The 27,216-nt window shown below is 39.1% G+C and overlaps 2 protein-coding genes and 2 pseudogenes across 5 annotated transcripts in view; 3 read left to right on the forward strand and 1 right to left on the reverse strand.

Annotated features, from left to right (window-relative positions):
* Window positions 1-27,216, forward strand: part of LOC145497731 (uncharacterized) — a 63,247-nt gene that overhangs the window by 20,542 nt on the left and 15,489 nt on the right. The gene's annotated exons all lie outside the window — the stretch shown is intronic.
* LOC145497390 (uncharacterized) lies at window positions 6,004-10,317 on the forward strand (annotated as a pseudogene).
* LOC145497391 (uncharacterized) lies at window positions 10,066-12,945 on the forward strand (annotated as a pseudogene).
* The window catches only part of LOC145497822 (uncharacterized), a 5,070-nt gene continuing 364 nt past the window's right edge, over window positions 22,511-27,216 (reverse strand). The window contains exons 2-6 of one of the 3 annotated variants that reach the window (XM_081477692.1): window positions 25,151-25,213; window positions 24,686-24,807; window positions 24,100-24,240; window positions 23,478-23,603; window positions 22,995-23,155 (exon numbers count right to left, since the gene is read on the reverse strand). In XM_081477692.1, coding sequence (XP_081333818.1) covers window positions 24,237-24,240; window positions 24,686-24,807; window positions 25,151-25,213 — 189 coding nt within the window. In that variant the 3' untranslated portion in view covers window positions 22,995-23,155; window positions 23,478-23,603; window positions 24,100-24,236. Of the gene's footprint in view, window positions 23,156-23,477; window positions 23,604-24,099; window positions 24,241-24,685; window positions 25,100-25,150; window positions 25,214-27,216 lie in introns of those variants that run through there. The other 2 variants (XM_081477690.1, XM_081477691.1) reach the window with 2 other exon arrangements.

Consider the following 27,216-nt stretch of genomic DNA (forward strand, 5'->3'; position numbering starts at 1 on the left):
CTAACATGAAAATATGAGCGAAATCGAATTTTTGACCCTTGCCGAGTTATTTTCCATTTTTATGGACAGGGACTCTTAATAGGCTTGCTGTCAGTGTGACGTATATACATTGATTAACTTATAAAGACATGATTGATCATTGCAACTATACACAACTTAAGCAAAGGTGAAATTATAGGCTGAAAAAAAAATTAGGTATGAACTGGGTTCCAACCCATGACCTCTGTGATACCGGTGCAATAACTTAGTTAAAGTTCTATGCTACATTAACATACCAAACTGCTAATTTATTATGAAGTGACACAGCTAAAGGAGAGTTGTCAAGGTATCAACTTTTTTGTGAATTCTAAAAGATCAATACAAGTCTTCTAAATTTAAGATTCTTATACCTAACAAAAGACATACAGTAAGGCACTGCACTGTGTGCTCTCTCTACACACTCTTCCAGGCAGGATAGTAATACATATACATGTATTTTGTTTTTTTTGGAATATACTGTTACCGCATGGTCATACAAGAGGTACTAGTTGCTGCTGAGTAGTCTTAAAATAAGTGTGACCTAAGTGTGACAAAATATAATGTATACTGAATCTGCACCAGTTCAGTACAATTTAATACTAAATTTTAATTAGCTGCAAAAAAGATTATTGTTAGCACCTGATATTACATGTACTTTGTCAAGGCTTCTGGAGGGGTTATACTTTTATAAAGTACCTGGCGGCAAGTACTATTTTGATTTAATAAAGCAAGACTGTAGTAACTGCTAGGAAAATGTGTTTGGTACATCCCAGAAAAATTGGGTGGGGGTCAATGTTGCCCTCTTCACAAAAGTTAAACCCTTAACCTATTTATGACTATAACCTGCGATTTTCCCTACCTCACTTATGACTGTTGCGACTGCTACAGTTGCCCTAAACATAAGTTTTGAAGGACTTAAATTTGTTGATGGTCTTATCGATAATGATGAAAATTGAGGTACCTTATTCTAAAAAAAAACCACATTAAAAACTAGAGGGTAAAAGCCTTACCCTTGAGTATTTATGACCAAAACAGCTGCATAACCATACCCTTTGGGGCTGTTCATAGCTATATATAGCACATAGAGGAGAGTTCCCCCCTCCTCCCGCTGGAGCAGGAATCAAAATATTATTGCCTTGATGACATAATAAAGATAAAATCTCAAAATAATCAAGAGTTACATGTATGCATGGGACTTCACTATCAAAATGTTGCCTGTTGCTTAATGTACATGTAAATTGTTCAGTTCCAGAAAATATCCATACTCCCCCCACAGAAGGGAATGTAATTTCCTGGGGGGTTCTATAAGACCAAAAAATTTAAAGAAATGTATGAAGCTCAATCGGAATTTCCAGAGGGGTGGAGGGGGGGGGGGGGGACTCAGAAAAATTCCCTTCCGTGGGGGAGGTATGGATATTTTCTGGAACTACAGATTGCATAAATTACTCCTACAATGTGCCAGAATTCTGTTAATCTGGTCACCAACAGGCCACAAAAATCTGTATAATTAATAAATAAGAAAATGACCGACTGAGCTTTTGTTTGAGCCAGAATAGAGTGGCCATAATAACGAGGTGGCTGTGTTAATGGGGGTGGCTGTAAGGTGAGGTACATTCCACAGTAGTGATAAAGATGACACTCTCAAACACCAGTACCCATAAAGATTTTGGACAGTACATTTTGCATAATCAGTTGGAAGAGGAAGAGGGAAAATGGAAATAAAATAGAATGGCTCTTGTGTACCAGAGACAACCCTTTCCCCGAGTTACCCTGGCGGAGCTAACTTTTCACTTATTTCTTTGCAAAATTCAACCAACTGTTTACACGAGGATGAACCAGACTTGGGGGCGAGACAATTCAGGTGAGCAAGTTGACTTGCCTTGGCAGGTAAAGTAACCAAAAACTTTTCTTTGAGTATACGTAAACACTTTGGCTCGCCTACCTGGAACAACTCTCGGCATGGCGAGTGTCACGTAATGCCTAGATTTAAGATTTAAAGCAGCAATTTGTATCAAAGAAGAGACAATTAACTCAGCAAAACCCACTGTGATCAAATGACTGAGGGAAACTTAAACAAAGAGGGATAGTTGCACATTTGATCATTTAATAAGAGTTACGAATAATCATGCAGGGTCAACTTTTACTCGGCCTACAGGGGCTACATTTTCACATACAAACACTTGATAAAGTTGCCTCAGGGGGAGGGTTATCTCGGGTACCCGAGACCATAGAAATGGGACCTGTGTTGCCTCAAAGAACACCCCACGATTTTCAAAGCGGAAGGTCCTTAAACAGGACCTTACCTTAGGGCAGCTTCAATGGCAGATTCCCCCTGATGGCTTGGATTTGAATAATTGATTTAGTTACTTTTAAAGAGGATTAGAACTTAAAAATCTTGCTCGAATTTCGATCCAGCGAGACATAAGCTTCCATGCCGTGAATCAAGTTTTTACTGGGCGTTTTAAAAGCACTCACCAAGAGAAAGAGACTGATGACCCCAAAGTACCAATATATATGTACTGTATCTTACTGAAAACAACAATCTTCAACGAGAGATGTGGGAATGTGGGATACTGACCTTCAGCATGCGATCCAGCTTGTCTCTTCTACCAATACACGTGAACCAAGAGCAACAAAAGCTATGGTGACAGCGACTTTCGGAGCTAAACGGCTTCTGGTAATTATGTTTCCGTAGTACACAGTGCAAACTATGGCCGGCAATACTTCATCCAGGTTGTTGTTAACATTATAGACTATTGCACGTATTGTTATCACTAAATCACGAACAACAAGAACCAAAAGTCGGAACAACACCAGTTTTGCAAATGTATAAAATCCGCCCGACGATGACCAAAGGCTCTCCGTTATTTTGCTTCAAAACAATGATAAACTTTTCTCTTTTCCCGAAATTTTTGTTTAAAACGTCGAAGTAATGTGTCTGCAACATCTTTCCATCCTCAATATAAAATGAAACGAAACTGATGGTTTACAAATAGACGGAAATGGTGAGTAACCGAAACGCCATTTTCTCGCTTTGTGAAACGAGCCGCGAAGCGCAGTTTAAACCGGATGTGACGTCATTTTTTGTTGGATGATGCCTATACGAAAATTTCAGGAGTCTTCTGCCCCTCCCCTGTTCAACAGCTATTACAAATGAGACATACAAAGATCTTGAGCTAAGCTTTAACAAGTTACCTTCCCGGAAAAACTCATTGGATAAGAAACCAAAACTTGCTGTGTACAGTTTGTACTTCTCACATGCGAGAAAACCTCGAGCAAAGTTCGTTAACCTGAAGTACCGTAACTATCCGTCCGTCCAGTTCATTAAAACTCAGTATGACGAAGCAGATGTAGATATTCAGGACTCCTCTTTCCACAACCAGTCTACAACGAAAACAGCCGGTTCGTGCATATCTATTCAGGCTAATATCCGTGCTTCGTTAAGAGTTTTAAACTCTACGTTTAAGGAAAACGAAGCTGGCGGTGGCGGATCCCTCTTTGTCGATAGCCCTGATGGTTTTTTAGACGTCAACCTTACTAACGTTATATTCGCCAATTGTGGAGCAAAGAAGTACGGATGTGCAGTGTTAATTGGAAAACCCTTCTGGCGTGGACATCATAATCAATGAAGTCCGCAGAAACTAAATTTGAACCTTCGAAATGTAACCACTGAGCAATGGAACGGTACATATTCCAACTGCACAGCTGTCCATGTTTTGCTAAAAAGTGGAAACGTTACAGCAGAAGAGTCAAAGTTTCATAATTATAAGAAAACACGAACAACACGCGACGGTGCTTTACATGTGTTTAACACTGGAGGTGAAAGTAATATAGCCGTTTCCAAATGCAGTTTTAAACACGCAGCTCTATCATCGAGGACAGGGCTCATTATCAAGGTATTTGCTGAGAACGGTAATACAGGGATCGTAACGATAGCAGACAGTTTGTTAATAAACAATGCAATTGCAAAGAACAAGGAAGCGCTGTTTACAAGTCCCAAATACCGCATTAGACTGGTTAACATCACATTGATCGCGTTTCGTTGCGGATTTTGCGGGTTATCATTATCTCCTGCAAATACCTCATTTCTAGTCGATATCTCCATTGATAATTGCACTTTTATAAATAATGTGTATGATGTAAGGTTGGCAATCTATGAACAAACATTTGCCAAAGTGCTCATCAAAAATATTCTTTTTACCAGCAGCAGTAATGAAAGAGTGAAAAACAGCGGTGAAACCTATGCCGTTGGTGTCCTTATTCGACCACTTAAACACAACATTTCTTCAAAGACCGTCATCGAGCTTGATAACAATACATTCAACTCTAGACCTTCGAGTTATTTGGTTCTTTTCTATGAAGGAGATAAAAACGTGACAATCAGACGTACGATATTTCGGAACTGCATCAGTGCCCATCGATATAAGTGGTATCACAAGAACAGGTTTTTTTACCAGGCTGCTACAGGAGCTACTTATATTTTAACAAACCCAGACAAACGTACCTCAGATTTTGGGGTGTATTCTCGCAGATTCCACCAAGGTGATTTACCCATCGTGGACATACGACGGTCGTGTGGTATTTGAAGATAGCATCTTTGTAGAAAATGTAGGGTTGGATTCTGGAGCAGTTTACGTCAGAAACGGTTTCACGAAATTTCGAAGATGCACCTTCCGCAACAACTTTGGCATTCGAACTGGACATATCTCTTCCGCCTATGGAACTGGACAAGTAGATTTTAAAGATTGCTCATTCACCACAACAAATAACGGAATGACAATTTCTAAACTCTCTACATTCAATAAACCTACTTTCCTATATTCCGATAGCGGAAGTCCTTTAAATCTTAGAAATACATCTATGATCTCGATGGACTCAGACAGAAACTCCTTTCCCATGCTTGATATATCCAGTGGAGGATACGTCAACATCGAAGTTGCAGTATAGCGAAGGACAACAGCTTCTATTAGAAAATGCAACACACATCGTATACACGGAGAAAAACGGCAGCTTATGTCCATTGAATGTCACAGTTCTAAAGTACTCTTGCACATCCTGCCCCGCTGGTTATTACAGCCTCTAAAAAGGCACATCACGAGGTTTAGATGTAGCTGCTGCTGTTGAGTGTCTGCCATGTCCGTTTGGAGCCAAATGTATTCAAAGTAACATAGCTGCGAAACCAAACTTCTGGGGCTACCAAGATTCAAACTTACCACCAGCACTGCAATTTATTGCTTGTCCAGAACATTACTGCCCTTCTGAAGATTCACAACATTACAACAGTTGTCACAGCAACAGAAATGGGAGCCTCTGTGGACAATGTGCGGAAGGATTCAGCGAAAGTTTGTTCTCAGCTGAGTGCCCAAAATCTGCAAAATGCAGCAAATATACTGTGTGGATCCTGAGAATATCGCTAACAGTTGCATTGGTACTTTATCTTTTAATAAAGCCTCCAATCCCAAGCTTCCTTGGAATCCAGATCTTATGGTTTAACAGAGGGGTAGAGAATCAGTCAAGAGATGACTTGGGCGTCGTTGAGGATCCGCCAGAGCATTTAGACAGTGGATATATAAAAATTACCTTTTATTTCTACCAAGTTGCTGAGCTCCTGATGGTCGGATCTACAGAAGAATGCTTTCAGAAGGTACCGGTTATGTACTTCTTGATTGCTGCTTTTAATTTCCAGGTTCGAACCCTCAACAAAGGAATCGGATGTCCTTTTGTAGGGTTAACTGCGGTAACAAAGCAGTTGTTACTCTCTGGTACTGTGTTCTTGGCAATGTGTGAAGTTGTCATCATTTATGGCGTCCATTCTGTGATAAACATGTTAAGGAGAAAAAAGAAACCAGCCCTCATCCATTACATGGCGGTTATCATGGAAGTATTGCTGCTGGGATATGAGCGACTGGCAGAAACGTCTCTTACGCTAATGCGCTGTGTTTCAATAGGACCTGGAAAGCGGCTTTTTATTGATGCAAATGTCCCATGTATGGAGTGGTGGCAGTATCTCCTTCTGGCATATATTATAGCTTTTGTGGTTCCTTTCATCGTTGTCTTTACTGGGGATCGTCCAAGCTCTACAGGGTTTCTGTTACTACAACTGAGTTTCTTGCTGCGTGCATGATTCCATTGCCATTTCTTATCTACTGGTTTGTTAAAGCAATTTTGAATAGAAGAAATGGAGATTCCATGAATGCACAAGTTGTCAACAAAGATGTTTTGGAAATACTTCACGGTCCTTTCCGTAAACCACAGGTTGATGATAAAGGAACACTCTACTGGGAGAGTGTGCTGATTGGTCGAAGATTTGTTCTCCTCGCTTGCCAAGCGTTCATAACAAACTTGATGTTGCGTATGGTTTCCATGGTCAGCGCATGCTTCCTGATGATTATTCATCATGTTATAAAGAATCCATATCGTGATCCACTGGCCAACAACGCTGAAACACTGTCCCTCGCTGCTTTGTGTATCATTGCCGTGATCAATTTAGTAAAAGCAACCCTGATCTCATATGGTGTCGCTCTTGATGGCCCGGACATACCTTATTTGGAAACCCTGGAGTGGTTTGAGGTGTGCACCTTAACATTTGCCCCAGCATTGGTGTCTCTCTTGGTCACTTTAGCCATTTTGTCCCAGCTCGCAAGACTCGTGGTATTTCTAGTCAAGAAATGTTATTACACCTGGTGGCAGTTCCGTTCTCATCGATGGCTCATACACTAACTGAGAGAACCTCTTTTGGATAATGCTGAACAACACAGTGAGGACAATTAAGACATATCTATTGTCAATTTTTGCCCGTTGATTTCTGCTGGCTAACTGTACATGTTTGTTTGATCCCACAATAACTCTTATTGAAGACTGTCCTGAAATTAGGGCATACAAAATAAAGCGAAATGTACGAAAAAAGTCTTAGTAAATAAGTTCGATTGAAACACAAAGTATATGAAATCTTAATCAGTCTGTCTTTTTTGCACTGAGCATGTAACGGACAGCGGAAGATAGTCTTATTCCTAGCTAGAGCCCACCTTCCCAGTATAGTCGTAAAGGGATGGTTCATAAAACAGTGTAAGCTGATAATTGATTTAGTTAATATTAGAATAATAAAATATATAAAATGAGAGAAGAAAAATTTGATTCTAAATTTCCGAAAAATGTTTATTTGCTATCCTGACGAAAATTGTTGTTCTTGCGATTAAAATTCTGAAATTGTTGAAAATGTCTAGTAGTATTCTTATTTTTCTTTCGTCGTACATCGAGATTTAATTGGAGTTATTCGAGGGTGTTAACGTATTGACTCCAAGTCTCCTTTGCAACCTTTATCTAACTCGTGTTCTCATGGGAGCTTTGCATGGCAAACCAAATAAGACAAATAAAGGCTGCAATTGAGACTATAAGATATTCTAATCTGTACTATCTCTTCCAGGACGATATGCCGACAAGATATAGTGTTAACAACCCACAGGGGCAAGCACCCGTCTTACATGTGTAGTTCAAATTCAAGTAAATAGGTGCTTACTAATTAATATTAGTGGTCAGAGATCTTTGAAGGCCGGGGCCCAGGAGTGGGGAACTCCCACATGTAAAAGTCTGGGATGCGCTCCTCGTCTCGCCTTGGGCTGTAACTCAAGGATTCTGGTCTCATTTAGGGTGTAGATGACGAAACGCCACCATTTTTAAATGTCAAAGTGTATTTTAGGGTGCACTCCAAGAAATAATAAGAATAGAAGACATAAAAAAACGCTCTTATTGTATTCTGATCGGCTAGTAGCAACCGGCCGCCGCGCTAAAAGTTCTCGACTTCCAATTCCTGAAGGTTTTCGAATGAGTGAATGTTGGACATTGAGACGTCCGAAACTGAAATCTTCCTTTAATTTCTTGTAAAGATTTTCACAACAAAATATTGACTACATGTGGGGATACTTTTTCAATAAGTCAATTAAAATACCCTCTTTAATTATAAGTAGCTGACATAAAGACATTTATTTCCAGGTGTTTTTGTAATGGACCGATTCCGGTTTGATTTTTTTGCTGTAACCCAGTCTCTATCCACATCATAAATATGCTTAATTCGGTATTTTTGTTCATCAGTGCTGCATCAAATTAAATTAAATTAACCTTAAGATCACAATAAAGAGGAGATTTTTTCATAATGCATTGCAAAAAATTGCAAGGATTAAATAGTTCTGAAATGCCTTGGAGACGAGTTACCCAAAATATTTTGTCCGCCATTTGATACAGACTGTTAAACCTCCATAAATATTACCCTAAGCTGATAAAGATGAACAGAAATTTCTACGGGCCCAGCCTACTGCGAGATAATCAAGCAAAACCAGACTAGTCAGAACTTTTTATCTTTTTTCTTAGCTGTGCAGCATCATGGTCACTCAGAAGACTATGTTTCTCTGGAACGAAATGATTCTAAAAGATATGGTACAATCAGTCACCTATGTCAATCCATTGCTATTGGAATCCATCAAGTAGACTGGGGCGAACATATTCACCTGGATGGTACTGGAACCGAGCGAAAGCCTTGCCACTGCTACTCTTCAATGGCGCATGAGCAACACCTAGCTATTGAAATTCAGAAAAGTTTGAGTTTGATTGGTCGTAAATCCACACCATACATTTCTTGCCCTAGTGGCTTGCATTTTGACAAGTCAAGTACTCTGAGAACAACTATTATTTTATCTGGTGTTTTTTTTTTGGGCAAATGCCACTATTGTTTCAGGATTCTGATTCCAAGAGTTTTGACTGTTCTTTTCAAGATACCTTCACTGCTCTGAGAATTCACATAACAGATAATGCAAGAAGGCATTTAAATGTTCATGGCTCTTTTTTTCTTTAACAACAACATTTCATGCGTGAAAATTATTTTGTACCACAAAGATTCAAACCAGGATCAACTTCTTGCTTTAAATATCAGCGAGACGACGTTTATGAAACACGGATTTCACAAACAGCATTTTCCAAGAGGTGTAGTGACCATCCGCTCACAAACCACGCTGCCATCCAGCAGCATATATGTCCAAATATCTTGCTTTAACATCACATCTGTCAATAACGTGGGTACTTTATGAATCTTGATCTACCATCAGCTGTGACCAGCGGCGTTTATGATGATGTCAGACTGTTCAACAATACTCTTTCTGATTTGGTCAAAGCATCCACAGGTAGAAAAACACAAAGCGTGGTGAACAGTTTGAACAATTCTGATAGAAAGGAAACGCGTGTTAAGTTCAGTAACGGAAGATGTTCCCAAAACCGTTTATTGCGATGTATAAAGATTCATTCTGAGGAGGACCAAGTGGAAATCCACAACTCGTCGTTTGTTGGACAACGTCTTCAAAAGGCAAGAGGGGGAACGGTATTTTTTAACTTCACAGCACACGGGTCTGTGGTCATATTCAACAGCAAGTTTCGTAGGAACATAGCTAAAGGTGGTGGAGCATCATTTGCTCGTAGTAAAAACGGAATTTTAACTCTTAGCATGATGGAGGTTACCTTCACCGAATGTGCAGCAGAAGCGTACGGTGGTGCAGTTTTGGTTAGAAACCTTGATTCTCCAAAGGTGGAAAACTGATCAACGCACAAGTTTTATGCCAGTATCAGGGAAATGTTAGTGCGGGATTGCCTTTTTTTTCCAACAACATGCTACATTGTCAGAATCTTTTCATCTGATGGAAAAGTGGCCATCACGGATTCTTCGTGGAAAAACAGTATATCATCAGCAGCTAAAGCTTTAATGATATCAAACGCAGGTGGCAAAACTGACGTGCTTATTTCTGGCTGCACGTTTGTTGTCAACGCTAAAGTACATGTAAGAAACGCTGTTAGAATCAGAGCCCATAAAGTGCAAGCTAAAGGGAGCGTATTGATAGAAAACAGTATTTTTCCAACCAGTGGGTCACCGAGATCGTCACGCTCGAGATCGTCACGGTGGTGCCTTGTAGATGAGTCCCTAGTTCCCCATCAAACTTATAAACGTTGTTTTAGCTTTATTTGGGTACTCACTCCAAATACCAGGATTATATCCACAAGGACCGTCTGATGCTCGTCCCTTCCGCATTTCTATCTCAAACTACAGCTTCCTTGATAACAGCTTTAATATCTTGGCACATACAAAGGATCCAGCCCGTGTAGAGCTGAGCACCGAGAACACCATTTTCAAGAGCAGAAAAGGACACATAAAAACGTCGAGCTCTATTTCATTACTAGGCCTTTGAGTCTACTAAATAGTTCCAGTGCAGTTATTAAAATTAACAATATCACATTTGAATCGAGACCATGCAATGTTTTATGCTTGTTATTTAAAAGCAACAAAACTTTATCTTTATAAAAATCAGTTTTCCGAAATGGTATATGTTTTCAAAGATTTGCGTGGAAAGGCGATGATTACGAGACCTCAACGGGTGCAATAACGGTCCTCACACGTCCTGATAAAGTCGTAAATAAAGAATGTGTCAAAAGAGCGACAAGGGAAGAAACTCATCCTGAGTGGAGCTATCGAACTCATGCTTTATTTGAAGATAACATTTTTGAGGGAAACTTGGGGTTAATCGCGGGTACTGTGCACGTAACCAACGGCTACACAACATTCCAAAGATGTACTTTTAGAAATAACTTTGCCATCGAACATTCTGGACACGTTTATTCCGCATATGGAACTGGCCGGGTGGATTTCAAAGACTGTTTCTTCTCTTTAACGAAGAAGAAAATCACGATAAACGATATCACATCTTACAAAACGATCTTCCTCCTTTCCGAAAGTGGAGGACCTATAAATTTTAATAATACAACTATGGTGTCGTCTGCTGCTGAAAGTTATTCCTATCCCGTAACTGAGATTTTCAATGGAGCCTTCGTATACATGGATGGTAATTCGACCATCCAGTGCGAAATCGGAAATAAGCTCGAGTTTGATAATGCGACACATTTTGTATACACAGAACAAAACAAAAGCTTTTGCCGAGTAAATATCACTGTGTTGAAATACTCTTGCAATCTGTGTGGCCCTGGTTTTTACAGCATGCAAAAAGGGGGATATCACGTGGTGTAGTAGTCAACAATACTGTACGTCAAGTGTCTACAATGCCCATTCGGTGCCACTTGTCTAAGACGGAATATAGCTGTTAAACCAAATTTTTGGGGCTATCCGGTAAATACTAACCCACCATCACTAAGATTCATTCTTTGTCCAGAACATTACTGTCAAAACCATCATTGGGTTCAAAAGGATATAACAGTTGCCAGGGAAACCGAAGCGGCACCCTGTGTGGTTCATGCATTCCAGGATACAGTGAAACTCTCTTTTCAGCTAAATGCCGAAAAAATGCGGAATGCAATAATTATTATTTTTGGATCTCCATCATTGTGCTTACCATTGGATTGGCTTTGTACCTTATAATAAAACCTCCGATCCTGGTTTTTCTTGGAAATCAGATACTTTGGTTTTACCAACGGAAAGCCTATAATCAACGGGATGACTTGGGCCAAAACCATGATGACAGGGACAGAGGATATATAAAGGTTACGTTCTAGTTTTATTAAGCTGCCGAGCTGCTGATGGTCAGTTCCATAGAAAACCTCCTTGGAAAGATACCGTTTATCCACATAGTTATTGCCTTTTTTAACTTCCAAGTTCGAACCATCAATAAAGGATTTGGATGCCCCTTTGTAGGGCTAACTGCGGTAACAAAGGAGTTGCTTCTTTCAGGTACCGTTTTCTTGACAATGGCCGACATTGCACTCGTGTATGTCGTCCATTCTTTCATCAACATATTAAGGCGTAAAGAAGAATCGCATCTTCTCCATTACTTGGCCGTTTTCATGGAAGTATTGTTGCCAGGCTATGAACGGCTGGCAGAAACATCCCTGAAACTAATGCGCGGCGTTTCGATTGGACCGAGAAAGAGGCTATTCATTGATGCAAATATTCCATGCATGCAGTGATGGCAGTATCTCCTTCTGGCCTATATCATAGTTTTTGTGGTTCCTTTCATCGTTGTTCTTTACTGGGGATCGTCCAAGATCTACAGGGCTTCTGTTACTGCAACTGAGTTTCTTGCTGCGTGCATGATTCCATTGCCATTTCTTGTCTACTGGTTTGTTAAAGCAATTTTGAATGGAAGAAATGGAGATTCCACGAATGCACATGTTGTCAACAAAGATGTTTTGGAAATACTTCACGGTCCTTTCCGTGAACCACAGGCTGATGATAAAGGAACACTCAACTGGGAGAGTGTGCTGATTGCTCGAAGATTTGTTCTCTTTGCTTGCCAAGCTTTCATAACAAACGTGATGTTGCGTATGGTTTGTATGGTCAGCGCATGCATCCTGATGACTATTAATCATGTTATAAAGAATCCATATCGTGATCCATTGGCCAACAAAGCAGAAACACTGTCTCTCGGCGTTTTGTCTATGACTGCCGTGATCAATTTGGCAAAAGCGACCTTGATGTTCTTTGGTAGAGCTATCGATGGCCCAGATATACCTTATTTGGAAGTTCTAGACTGGCTTCAGGTGTGCGCCTTAGGTTTTGTTCCAGTGTCGATATCTATCTTGTTCACGTTTGCGATTCTTTCCCAGCTGGCTAGGTTAGTGGTTTTTCTCATCAAGCTAATTATTCGATGTTGGCAGAAGCTCCTTCGTACTTATTCCAGGTCAACGGCCCAAGAGAGGAGACCTCTTCTAAATATTGCTGAGCTGAACAGTGGCACCAATTCTTAAGACTGGGAGCAAAAACATGTCACTTGTTTTCAAAGCGGTTAACAACGTTCACGATTATCGAAAAGCTTAAGAATATAATGATCGGGCTTTTCCTGGTACACATACTGTTTTCTAATTTGGAAATTGCTCGATGAGGATTTTAGACTTGCCCTTAGGCGTACGTTTGGCGAAAAGAGCATTTTGTGTACCAACCAAATGATAATGAATTTAAGCCAATTAACTATCCTGTTTAGACCTGTTGAAAGTTTGACAGAGGTTGATACATTTACATAAAGAATATATGCATGAACTTTCATATACTCACTTGTACATTTATACCAAGCTACAGTGAACTTAAAAAAAAATCAAATTACCGCAATTACATACATGTATATAAGTACTAAATAAGAATGTCATGTGAAGACATGATTGAACATCATGTCTTCATATCTTACTCCGTAGTTCATATATATGAAATTTCATATATTCACTTGCGAAAATCTCATGTATAGTTTTCCAGTTAACCTTAAAGAGGAGGGTTCTGTTTCCAATAATGATAAATAACAAAGTATTGTAGACTTTGCCTGTACAATGGGCACTGATGAACTGTTAAACAGCCGAAACATGTTGTTGTGTAGTCATTTAGGACTTATTACCTTTACTGAGACAGAGAAATACTTCCTCTCGTGTCACGTATCTAATCTGCTTTTATTCATTATTATCATTCCCTATATTCGGTGCAATTCTACTTTCACTGAGAACCAGTACTTTTACATCATGCGGTAGTTTCAGAATATTACAGTGACGAGTGATCGGCGTGATAGCATAACGATGTTGCTATGGTAATCAATACACTACATCCTTCCCCGGGAACGTTCAAAAAAACATTTATCAAATATTCACTAAGGAATCATTTAGGTTAAATCATAGGCGCAATCAAATGAATCAGTAATGGACAAAGTTATCGCAGTTCTTAGTGGACTTAACTACACGTCCTGATCTAGTAGTAATCATCCCCTCGCTCTGAGCATCCTGAGTGGCCTCAACATGAACCGAAGGTTCACTGTTTGCACAAGCTTCAGAATTGTTCGAGTCTTTGGGATCTTCTACCCCCAACGCTCTCTTCTGTGTCATTACTATCTGTAATAGCTTCGCAAGCAGGCGCGCGCTTTAAGTATTTTGCGTTGCGAATTAGAGTGGCACCGGTTGTGACGTTGACGACGCTAAATATGTCCTTCCCTTGAGACTGATAACGTGCTTAGCAGGAGAAAATTTTGAATCCAATTTATTGGGCTTCATGTTTGCACAGTACACAATGTCACCGATGTTGAAGTCATCCGGAGCCATCTGCTGCTTAGCGTCGTGATAAGCTTTCAAACGAGTTTGATATGAGTCGCATTTTTCGCGACGTTCCCGATCGAGTGCTGTGTTCACAAGTGATTCGATGTGAGGTACTTTCATGCGAAGTTGACGGTTGAACAACAGAATGGCGGGCGATTTTCCACTTACCAGATGCGGACTTGCTCGATAGAGCACAAGGATTTTAGGCAATTCTTTTTGCCAAGGCTTACCGTCTGCAATTGCTACCCGGAGATTCTTCTTTAGATATCGGTGAAATCTTTCAAGCTTGCCGTTGCTGCGTGCATAGTATATGACACGCAAATGTGCTTGATTCCACACGATTGTAGAAACGCTTCGAATTCTGCGCTCGTGAACTGTTTGCTGTTGCCAGAAACGATTTCTTCCGGATATCCAAATCTAGAGAAAATATCTGTAAGGGCTTTGATAACCTCGCGAGAAGTTATTTCCTTGAGGACACATGCTTCTGGGTACGAAGAATAGTAGTCGATGTACGTCAGGATGTACTTACCTTCAATAGGTCCAACGAGATCCACCGCTCCTTTGACCCATGGACCACGAGGTAAAGGTGTCGGTTGAAGTGGTGTGTACTTATTCAGTGGTTGGTTCAAAACACAAGCAGTGCAACCTTTAATCATTTCTTCAACAGCTTAGTCCAAGCCGGGCCAAAAGAAACGCGCTCAGAGAAATTCTTTTGTTTTGACGATGCCTTGATGCGTCTCATGCGCTAATTTTAGAATTCGCGTTCGCAACGACTGAGGAAGGACAAGGCGATTTCCTCGGAGAATTACTCCTTCGAAGACACACAACTCTTCTTTAATTCCGCTGTATGCTTTGAGTAACTGGTCGCAACACCACTTTCGACTTTGAATTACGGCTAACAATTCAATCAGCGTGGCATCCTTGATTGTTTCGGATCTCATTTCTGAAAGAGTGACAGCTTGTAGATCTGACATATTTGAAGTGCAAACAAACCGTACGTAGTCTCCGCAAACAAAACCACTGTCCAAGCGATCATCGTGCTTAGCAGGTAAACGCGGCAGGGAGTCTGCTGTGTTAGCATTTCCCGAAATATGCGCAGTTCGAAAATCATAATGTTGATGCAATCTCCATGTCAGGCGTTGAATCCTCGACGGTAAAACCTTGTTCGAATGTGGGTCGAACATGCTCCAGAGCGGCTTGTTATCAGTCAATAAAGTGAACTTTACACCAAACAAGTAATCGTGCGAGCGTTCCACGACCCAAACGCAACCTAGCGCTTCGCGTTCAATTTGAAAGTACCTTCGTTCGGTTGGCGAAGGCGTTCGACTAATATATGCTATAGGTTTGGCCTGACCGGTGCCCTGGTCTTGTAGTAAAATGGCACCTAAGCCAACTGGACTGGCATCAGTGACCACAAAAGTAGGAGCATCTAAATGGAAACACGCCAAGACTGGTTCGCGAGACAGTGATTCCTTTAAGGTTCCGAATGCCTTAGTCTGCTCTTCTCCCCAGAACCATTTCCGTTCCTTTCGCGTAAGCTTTCTGAGAAGCTTAACAATATTTGCATAATTGGGAATAAACTTCGCAACGTAACCACACGTCTCGAGAAAAGATCGAAGGTCAGACACGTTTGCCGGTGGAGGCGATGGCTTCCGTCTTCGTCGGGTCAGGCTCGATTTCATTTGCAGACACCACGTGGCCTAAGATCCCGGGTAGGGGGGCACTCCCTTATATGGGCTATATAGGTATGTGCGGCCCCAAAGGGTATGGTTTTTCAGCTGTTTTTGTCATAAATATGGTATCGATTTTAGCTGATTTTGGCCATTTTGGTGATAAATAGGGTATGGTTTTTGCACTCTAGCCTTGATATGGGTATGTTTTTAAAAAGAACCCTCTTTTTCGTCTATCGAAAACAAAATCAACAAAAGCCCTTCACAAATTATGTTTACGGTAATTAAACATTGGTCTGAACTAGGGAACTTATTATAACGCGGGTCTGAAACAGGGTTTTGATATAAGGATTAGGTCATAAATAGGGTTTCGAATTTTTAGTCAGGTCATAAATAGAGTAGGGAATATCGCAGATTTTGGTCATAAATAGGGTAAGGGTTTTGGGAAGCGGGCCGCAAACCCCCACCCGATTTTTCTGGGAGTTACCCCCCCCCCCCGCCCCCCTCGGGCCTAAGATCAAAATTTGTCGAACGCCGAACTCACACTTACCTTAGTTGGGTTTGAGGTTGAATTTGCGACATCGCTCAAAAACTTGCCGGAGGCGTTTCGCAAGTTCTGCCATAGTCGGAGCGTGAATAACTACGTCGTCAATCGAAATTCGCACGTCTTCGACGCCAAACAATTTCCATCATTTTTTTTTAAAGGCTTCTCTCGCATCATTAAGTCCGAAGGGAGTGCACTTGAAACGGTAACAATCTCGAGGGGCGATGAAGTGGTAATGTACCGCGCCTCCTCAGCTAGCGGGAGCTGAAAAAACCGCTCTTTGCGTCGATCTTCGCAAAATACTTAAAGCCGCGCAGAGCATGCAATGTATCGTCAGCGTTTGGTAAAACATAGCGCTCTCTAATAACTGCCTTATTGACTTCGCGTAAATCATAACATACCCTTGAATCTCCCGACTTTTTTGGAACCATAACCAGGCTGTCAAGCTCATTATTAACTGCTTCAATTTGACTGACAGGTATTCTTCGTAAGTGTTGACTTACTGGTTTGACCTCTGGGTCAATAGCAATCTTATTTTCAAAATTAGTTACCCTTCCTAATCCTTCAAAGATATCAGAGTATTCCTTTAGCTCACTGTTGCTATCTCGGTTGACTGAATTAATAACCTGCGTAAGTACCTTTAGCTTAAAACTGGAATCTCGTCCTATAACGTACACTCACTTAAGCATTGATAACGTTGTGAAATATATATGAAATCATTCATATTTGAACTGCGGTTGTAGATGAAAGTGAAGAATGATCATCGCAGTAAATTTTCAAATTTAAGCAACTGGAAAGAAGAAGCCTGAAAAAAAAAATTTAAAAAATTAAATAAAAAATTAAACAAAAAATTAAATAACAAAAAAATAACAAAAAAAATAACAAAAAATAAAATAACAAAACTATTTTTTAATTTTTTTAAAATTTTTTTCTCAGGCTTCTTTTTTCCAATTGCTTAAAGTGCACCTAACCCCCAATTTTTTTTTTTCGCTAAAACGAATCTAGTCTTTATTTGAAGCATTTGGGTGCAGAAATTTTTGAATTTGGTTGAATCCTCGATTTTCTATGCCCTTTCAAAGTCGCGCTTGAAGTGTTTCACGACCGCGTTTTAGGGAGTCTGGGGCGGCGGTTCCTGATGACGTCTACTCAGGAACCAAACACAATGGCGCCTCAGTCAGCTCTCTGTATGTGGTGGAGAAAATGGAAAACAAAACTAATCGTTCCGATGTATTTTGGGACTAAAACGTCCAAGCTTTGTCTCAGAATCATTTTGTTTCGTCACTGGAGTCAGAGTTAAGTTTCGATTTGGAAGACACCAAAATGAACTTCGATCGAGCACGTTCGACAACTGTGAACTCACTGCTTAGAGCTTTGAGAGCAATTTACAATATTTCAAGCGACGAAGGGGAAGACTTCCTTGCCGACGAGCTGCTTGTATATTAGGAATGGAAAGCTAGATACGAAGTGGAGGAGCAGGCAAACGAAAAGCAGGAAAGAAACCTCAAGGACTGCATTGGATGGTAATTTCGTCAACTAAACATAAGATTCCCACTCGTGTTTATAGCCCGTTTACATTTGTCCTTAGCGAGAATGTATTTTGTCAAGGTATGATTGTTCTGTTAAATCCAGTTTGTGTTTTACTTTCTGTTGAATGCTTCATGTTTATAAGAGCGACGTACGTGTTGCAGTTTTCGAGACTTGATGACCTCCAAAACATTGGCTTCGATCGATTGAAAATCGTACTGTTTGGACCTGTATTTTTGAAGCTGCGAGAACAAGGTGGAAGGAAACATTTCATACAATTACCGATTTCACATTGTCACACGTTTTAAGTCGTAACTCCAAATAACCAAAGTAAATTGTTCTCAAAGTTTGCAGTGAAATTCGTCGGATAAGCGAAAAGGATGTGTTCCCTAAGCGGTCCGCAGATAATTTTCCGCGGTCAAATTTTCGACGCTATTGCACAAAATCTCTGTCGCACTGCTGATTTCCAAACCTTCGAAAAACTCTGTGAGTCTAACAATTTTGTTATGATGTAATTCTAAAGGATTAATTTTCTACTTTTATCTAAATCGAAAGAGAAATAAGTGCTGGTCAGCGGCGTACAGTTGCGACCTATTTACATGTCAGTTAATACGCTTCTTGATCATGATCAGATCACACAACTTTGCCGGTTATGTTATAAATACTGCGGGATTGTAACATATAGGTTGTCGGTGGTATTTCTAAAAAATTTCTGGTTAGCTTTAAGCAGAAAATTTATGAAAATAGCGTTCGAAAGTCTGCGGAACAAATTCCAGTGAGAATTCTTTAATGGTTCTGACAGATTCAGTTCGCTTGTTTCGGTTCCACAAAATCAACCGTCGTTTACGTCTTTATTGTACCATTAGCCGATCATCGTCAGTAAATTGTACAGTATATCTTTCTTTAAATCTGGAATATTACTGCAACAGCCGATGGCACCTCTGGAAGGCGTTTCTGCGCACTTTTCGAATGTGTATTGCACAATCCTGAAGGAAATGAGAGGACGTGAGATATAGAACCTTCCTGGGTAGACGTCACAAGAGGCGCTGGACCCATTCTCCTCAAACTCGGTCGTGAAACAAAATGGCGGTGTTTTGGAGCTATTTTCGAGATTTCGTCGGGGCACAGAAAATCGAGGATTTCACGGAATCCGAAAATTTTTTCGCAGAACTATTTCAAATAACAAGTACATTCGTTTTAGCGAAAAAAAAATTTGGGGCTTAGGTGCACTTTAAATTGGAAAATTTACTGCGATGATCATTCTTCACTTTCATTGATAACATTGTTACTCGTTCTAATACAAGCATTAAAAGAGCCTTTACATTGCAATGATTCCTTTTGTCCATACGCTGTAATTTGGAGACAGTTCGAAGTTCTTAAATTGACTTCGGTACAATGTTGAAGATATTATATTATACTTACAGCCTGTGTCCACGACCATTTTAGTCCTTTGGCCGTTTAGTTTGACTGTAACTGTCTAGGTTAGATATTAGTGACGTTTCCGTCAGATCGTATTTCAGAACCTCGTGCGCTTTTGTGTAGCTTACATAGCCACATTATGGAATGATCTGATTTATTAACCGCGCGGCCATGGGCCGAGCGCGGTTCATGGTTTACCCGTGGTTTTTTTTTTTTTTTGTAGATTTGTCGGCGACCAGACCCAAGCTTCCACTCGGCCAAATTTTGAGTCACGCAACCTGTAATGTTTACTTGCCAAAAGCTGTTGAAACATAAATGAATCTCATCTCCGATACTGACTTTCACGGGAAAAAAAAATAAAAACCCAGCGCTCGTCAAAAATTATATTTTTTCACCAGAAATTCAGCTCGGAACATATACATATTTATATTCGTTTGAATCCTCGATGAAATGACCTTTTCCGGACATTTTTTCCTTCGGGGTCAACAAAAACCTCCGATTACAAAATCACGCCGAACCCACACGTTACAAAAAAATCTCTTCAAAACTCTGACTTCAAAGCGATATATCAATTTAGCGTTAATAGCTATCCACACATCGGCAGACGGTAAATCTATTCCTTAACAATCCAGCTTTATCATGTTAAAATTTCAGCGAAATCGAACAAAACCAGAATTAATTAGAATTTTTTTTGTGACCTCACTCCCCAGACTTGACCTAACAAAGGAAGCAACGGTCGCCCATAGCAACCGAAAAACAAGAACATAACAAAGCCGATGTTTCGGCCAAAAAACTCCAGAATTATCGCCTGAGAGCTTAAACTTGAATGGGAACATCTTTTTCGAGACTGGCCTCGGCGGGCTACAAAACGACCAAGAGGAAAAACAGAACAAGACAGCAGAACAAGTCGATAATATTTCATAGCGTGGCTTTCGGCACGAAAACGAAAATTCAGCTTACTTCTGGATAAATTCAGCCTTAGAAGCCACCAGCTGGTCGCAAATTACTTTCTGTGTCCTTACAAATGTCCTGACTTCCATCTCCGAAAGATTTTGCCCCAATTTTGAGCAAATAAACATTTCGCCGACGGCGACCGCCATAACGGCGGCATGCATACTAAATTAGCTAACTTGACAAAATTCTCCCGAGAGGGGGATATGACGAAAAGAGCTGAAAAATGGCCTGTAATTGGCTAATGATGAGATCATCTCACTGTCCAAATTTGGTGAGAATCACAAGTAACACCAATTTTCTGTCACGTTTTCAATCTGTGGTCACTGGAGTGACCAAAATCGATACATCGGTCGGGATAGAGTTTTATTATTAAATTATATGACTTGTGTGACTACTTTGCTAGCCCTTTACTCGTTGAAAACACCAATTAAATTTAATCATGACTTTTAAGAAAGAAAGCTGTTGTTAATAGTCTTATTATCGTGTCGTTCATATCGTTCATGCCCATACATATCCCGAAGAAAGTTCTAGATTAAGACCATTACGTCATCGGAGATTTGTCAACGGCTACCACTGGTGGTGCAGTAACACAGTTTGTGTTGATCAAGTGATGTGATGTCTACAGTAAGAAAAGAATCATCAATGACTGCTTTGGAATGTGCACTGTGTTCCGACGGTAGCGCCAAGCAAACAGTTAAATTTTAAAAGCGCGGTTATAAGATCTAACAGATCTTCTTGTTTATTTGTCCACGAGAGTCGAGCGCCTGTCACGTGGTCTTGTGTCGTACGGAGCACTAGTATGAGTCAGCTATTTCGGTTGTAAGCGTGATCTTTAGTTTCCCCTGCTTTTAGTGTTAAAGGTAAGTCGTTTTTCATTTTGAGATTGGTCTTGAGTTCTGCATCTTATCATGTATTTCACCTGTCGAAAATCTAGCTTCGTAATTAAGTACAAATAACGAAACCCGTTTGCAATTGTTGTTTCACTTTCAGGTGTTCATAGAAGTCGACAAATTGAGACAGCGGGAGTGAAGTTCCTCGCGAAAGCTACAACAGACTCGGCATGTGTCCAGTGCAGGTTCTACAGGGGCCACTGTACTTTTAAAAGCCAATATTCATTGCTTTGAACCGTCAGAAGTTTAAAATGTGTCCATCGGTGACCACAAGTTCAAAGACAGTACCGCTTGAGTTTGAAAGCAATATAAGCCTTAAATCACAGACCCCTTCTCAAGACTTTCGGAAACAAGAGGGTAATATATTTCATCGCTTTACATTTGGATGGAATTAGTGGAATTACTTGCTTACAAATGTGGAAGAGGTCATTCAACGATCAGTTGACTGTAAAGCCGTCGATTGGCGAAATATATTTTTACCCTTTTGAGTAAGTACGCTTCTTCGCCGCAGTTTGAATAAATTAATATATAGATTTAGCCCAGCCTAAAAGCGGAGCTGGTCAGTTATTTTTTGGAATGTTGTTTTTGATGAAAATAATCCAACACGTACATGTATGTGAAGTAAACTCCGAGCGATTTTATAGTTTCAGCCCCAACTAGGATTACATCAGCAGATCGAGGTGTAAGATGGTGTGATGATGAAAATAGAGCCATGATTTCAAGCATTTCAGGGGAGCCACCAGAAATGTTGATCACATAACAGAACTGTCTTCTGTGCTTTTTGGTGGCATTTCCCACTCCTTCTAAATGAGAAAGACAAGACATTGTTATTAATCATTATATTCTTTCTTAGTGAACAATTGGGACTCCTGCACAAAAGAAGTTTACACATTTTTTTGTTGTGGGGTATGACTGAAATGCAGTGGTTACAATATACTCAGTCCCCAAATTTCTACCAAATGAAATCTCACAAAAATACCAAAATAGTATCCACATGTAAAAAGTTTTGTTTTCTAACTTGATCCCCCAAAATAGTTAGCTATCTTCATTTTTGTATGGAGTCTCCTTCTGCTGAAAGGGTTTGCACCATCTCTCAAAGTATAAGTATAAGCAAAATCACTCTGGCATGAACGATAAATATGATATTTTGTTGCTGATCATGAATACTTGCATAGGCTTCTGATAATAATTTTATTATTCAATTCCAATGTGATTTGTTCTTTTTCTCGACTAAGATTGTGCACTACAGGAGCTGTTATTGGGTTCCATTAATTAATTTTGTTATGATTAAATTATACCAAGAAATATAAGTAAGCTACAAGTAAGTTATATTATGTACGCGTATTTTGTCTGCACTACACAACCAAACGCACTCAAAGATTATGAGGCATAGGCACATTTGTCAGAAAAAGCCAGCATATCAAAGATATGTTTTGACTGACACATTAGTTAAAGATAATTTACAGCAAAATGGATAAACAATACATCAATATCCTGCATGCACCAAAGCTGGACATGGGGTTATAAGGCAATGATTTAAAAAACAGATTGAAATAATTTATAAATTAGAGAACACTATTTGTACAACACTAGGGAACAAATTAACCTTTTTCGAAGTTGCGAATGGCAAGACTGTGAGTAGAATGTCACAAATTTCTCAACTCTTTCTTTCTACAAAAATACTAATCCTGCAACTTTGCTTAAGACCCAGTTCTCCATTTCGTGTTGGCAAAATATTAATTTATGCCATGCCTAATGCAGGTTATTACAAAATTGATTTAAGTGCAACATAAACCAAGTACAATAAATATCATTTTTCAAGCCAAAAAAGCAATTATTTAACTAAACGATGACATGATGAGTAAATTATCTCAGAAAAACTGATTAATTTAACAGACACTTTAAATAATTAGTTAATACATGTATCATCATTAGATGTTTCTTAATAATGTAATACGGTTTATCTGTCACAATGTTGCTGCTACAGCTGTATGATATCACTACACACAGTATGGGTTGCAGAACTCAACTTCCAAGTCAGTTTGTTCAATGAACTTAGTGTAGAAATTAATATGGCATCAAGTTGTCTGTGAATATAGAGAAACCAAACAAAGCATTACAATCTTAAGTAATAAATTATTGAACTCTTTTACATGTATGTGCAATGTATGTTTCATTAATATTGGGGATCTCTCAGAAGCTGCCTCTATGATGATTTAATTTGCTCCCAGTGCATTTTTTATGGAACTTTTCACACATTAATATCTCTGTCATGACAGTGGTCTCTGTGTTCTACAACAATTAGTACACAAGAAAAATACACTCAGTAAGATATTGTTTACAATAAAAGTCAATCCCTATAAGCAATCATAAGGACCTTGAATTTATATTTCTTTAGAAATATCTCACCTGGCCATGGTTGCTTTGAAAATCTTTGATGTTTTAATCCAGGCTGCCCATGTGTACACTGTTCGTATATTCACTGACAGGAACAGGGATGTAATCATTCTGTATATAGCTGCTACTTGAACACCACTGAACATACAAAGACATATCAATTATAATTTACAACCAACAGATGACATTCCTTTCATTGATATACAGTGTACTTCATTGCTAGTTGTTTACTGAGTGTCTACAGTAGTGAATCAAATGCTAGGGGGATGGTACCAAAACTTTCACAGTGGCAGGCTCTGCCCTGAGATGCAAAGCAAACATTATATAACTGTTATGAACTTGGCGACTTGCTTTTGAGCGCACATGCAATTTGCTTTAAACAAGGAACTGGAACATTGCAGTACAACAATGTGCACAGTCCCAATCAAAGGGCCATCCAGGCTGTTTGGTTGTACATATAACTGAAAATCAGACTTTGTCAGGATAAATACTGATGTTCTTGCTGAATTAATCTGAGTGTGCAGTTCCAGAAGATATTCACACCCAACACCCATTCATGGCCAGTTATTAGAAATTCCAAAGTAACAGGAGGAGAAATCATTAATTACAAAATATGCTTTAAGAAATATCCTACCTGGTAAGGCCAACTTTCAGAAAGTTTTGTAATCTAGACTGGCTGGCAAGTTCATACATTTGACAAGTTGACACCGGGCATGTTTGTAAATTTGTGCGCTTCAACATCACATTACAATGTACATGTAGTAGCATTGGTCAACTGAAAACAGCATAATTTGGTTAATTAATTTTCACTGTACATTATTTGGTTAAATATTGGTGTATATCGAAGCACACCAACAGATGACTATGAAAATTAATTTACAGAACATATTGGCAGCTAAATCATAACAAGTGAAAAATCGAGCATGAGCCATTTACATGTACATGTAACAGCCCTCACCTCAGAACTGTCATAGATATAATATATTTTCAAACTCGCTGAAATTTCAGATGATTCAATATTAACATGTACGTACATCTTTAACAGTGTGTTTGCTTTACATTCACTCTACACACAACCGGTATCCACCATAGGCAGACTTTTAAGTTTGCCTTTGAAAATAAATTGCGTCAACTAATGCATCTTTCATTACCTATTCTTGTGACGAAATGACACAAAATCCAAGTACAAGAAGTCATAAGCATAAAACTGACTTAATTACCTGGTAATGCTTACTGCACCTCTTACTGTCTGCATATGCCGTCCATAAACTGGTACTGCCTGGACAATACTCATTATTTTTCTGATCACATCTTTTAAAATGTCACTGTTAAATAATTTGTCCTAAAAAGGCAAATGCATGAAATGTTATGCCTTTGGCACTCACCACATACCTTAACATGATGTATAATGTACACCAAGTCATGATCGACATTCACAATTCTTTTTACTTTCATTGTAACTTTTTTTGTAACTTCTTGCAGTGTCATTTTCCCTCACTCGAAGACAGGACTTCCACATTAGGCGATAATTCTCTATGAATTCACAGGGAGTGTCAATTAAATGGTGACTAACTTTAGCAAAGGAGGCATTCAAATGTCAGATTTTAATGTTAAGTTCATAACTTTACATTTCTCTGTGTGTGTACATACATATATGTATATATAAAACGACTCAGTGATTGCACCTGTAGAATGCAGGTGTGCTGGTGGAAGAGACGGTCTGAACTTTCTGAACTTTTTCCCCTTACCTGTAATAGGATAACTGATATGAATTGCAATTCACAACCAACACCAAAAATCAGGTTATACTGTATACACATGTATATTTTGTTGTCTTCCGTTATCATAAAAAAAAAAAATAAACCTTTAAAACCCTCCATAAAGTTCACACTCATTATAACACTGCTACATGTAGTGCTCTTTAACTGGAAATCAATTTAACTGAAACTGTTGAAACAGCTCTGTCAAAATTGTTTCTAGCAGTTAGTAGGCAGGATAACAGAATATGCAATCATGTAATACAAAGTAAACGCCAGAGATACAACCATGTTAGTTATATGTTAGGATTTGGTGAGCTTCTGTGTCAGGTATGGTGAAAAATCATGGACTCTAGGTTGCAAAAATGAAGGTTCCTGAGACATTTTGACAGGGCTGAGAGGAATTAATATATTTACAAAAGAAGGAGAAGTTCTTGCCCTATCCAGTTCTCTGTCATAAAAATATCTTTTACATACATTTGTTATATATGGCTTGCGTTTTGAGCCAATGTAATGCACGCTCTGACTTTCTAGTGCATTATTTCCATTTACATGGTACATGTATATGTCAGTAAAATCGTAAAACATCACACGTGACAAAAATAAAAATGAAATGCCCAATTTATAATAATTTAAAAATACTTAACACTGAAATGAATCTAATTCTTTACTTGAAAATTATTCTCCCATAATGCCCATGGGCCAATTACCGGCCTGCTAAAAGGTCCTAAAACAAAGCAAAAGGAAATTAAGAAAACCACTGCTTTTTTCCTGAAAATTGTAGCGACTGAAAACGATGATTGAACACTCTGAGAGTGCATTCTATTACCCTGGCGAGATAAAATTTTTTTATGAGAATAGAGAATTCACAAAGTTATATCACAAACGATTTGGTACTAGACAGGACAAAGGAAACAGCCAGGAAGAAACTGAAGCTTTCTTCGACAAGCAAAAAAGTAAAGCACAACAAAGAAAACAGTCAGTGACATTCCGTTAATAAGTTAGTCAATCAAAAAATTAGCGTGAAGAAGAGAGCAGAGAGTGAGAGTGGAGCGAGGAATGCACTCTCACCAACTAAATTTTGAATGTATATATGTAAAAGTTATTTTTATTACCGAGAAATGGTCCGGGCAAAGACCTCTACGCCCTAAATTTTTTCTAAGTATGTAAATGTCATTTTCACTGTTCATTACCGAGTAAAGCTCTTAGCATTTTGTTTTTAATTAGTACTATCTCACTTTTATGGAACATTTCCATAAGTGTAAATACCACACTGGGGAATAACATCTCATTAGGAAAATAGGGGCCATGTACCCCCAAACAAAAGCAGTGGCATTAATAAAATGAAATAGCAAATCAAAATCGAAGTAGAGCTTTATTTGCCGACAGGGTTTACATGCATAATCGTCTACTCGACATTTCGACTACAAGCATTTCACCAAACCGAACTAACTGGACAACAACAAAATAAAACGAGGAACTCTACAATATAAACACAATATGCATATCATTACATCTGAGTATCAAACAGCAAATCCCTTCTCAATGAAGGATGACCGAATGAAAGAAAGGATGAAGAAAATTCGTTTAAGCTTGCAGTGTTAAAGTTAAACGATTATTCACGCTTAAGCATAGATTTGAATATCACAGTGGGTATTTTTACCGACGGCTTAATTTACCTTTGCTGTCATTTTATCGGCGGTAGCTTTACCAGTCTTCAACCAAATTAACGTGGAAATTCCCCCCAAGCATTTCGCCAAACCGAATAAATTGAACTAACAAAACGAGGAAATACTTTGTAATCACAAGACGTAAATATTCACATAGGTACGTCAAAAGTAAATTTAGCAAATCCTGTTCGCTTCGGCTTAAAATGGTTTGTTGACCTATCTTGGTTTAAGAAATTTTTGTAGTCTAGGAAGCGGTTGTGCCAATTAACACAGAGAAAACTTCAAAACTCGCCCGGCAGTGTTTACAAATACAGATTTTTGTTT

This window comes from Orbicella franksi, chromosome 9, assembly GCF_964199315.1.
Source record: "Orbicella franksi chromosome 9, jaOrbFran1.1, whole genome shotgun sequence".
Classification (NCBI taxonomy): Eukaryota; Metazoa; Cnidaria; class Anthozoa; order Scleractinia; family Merulinidae; genus Orbicella; species Orbicella franksi.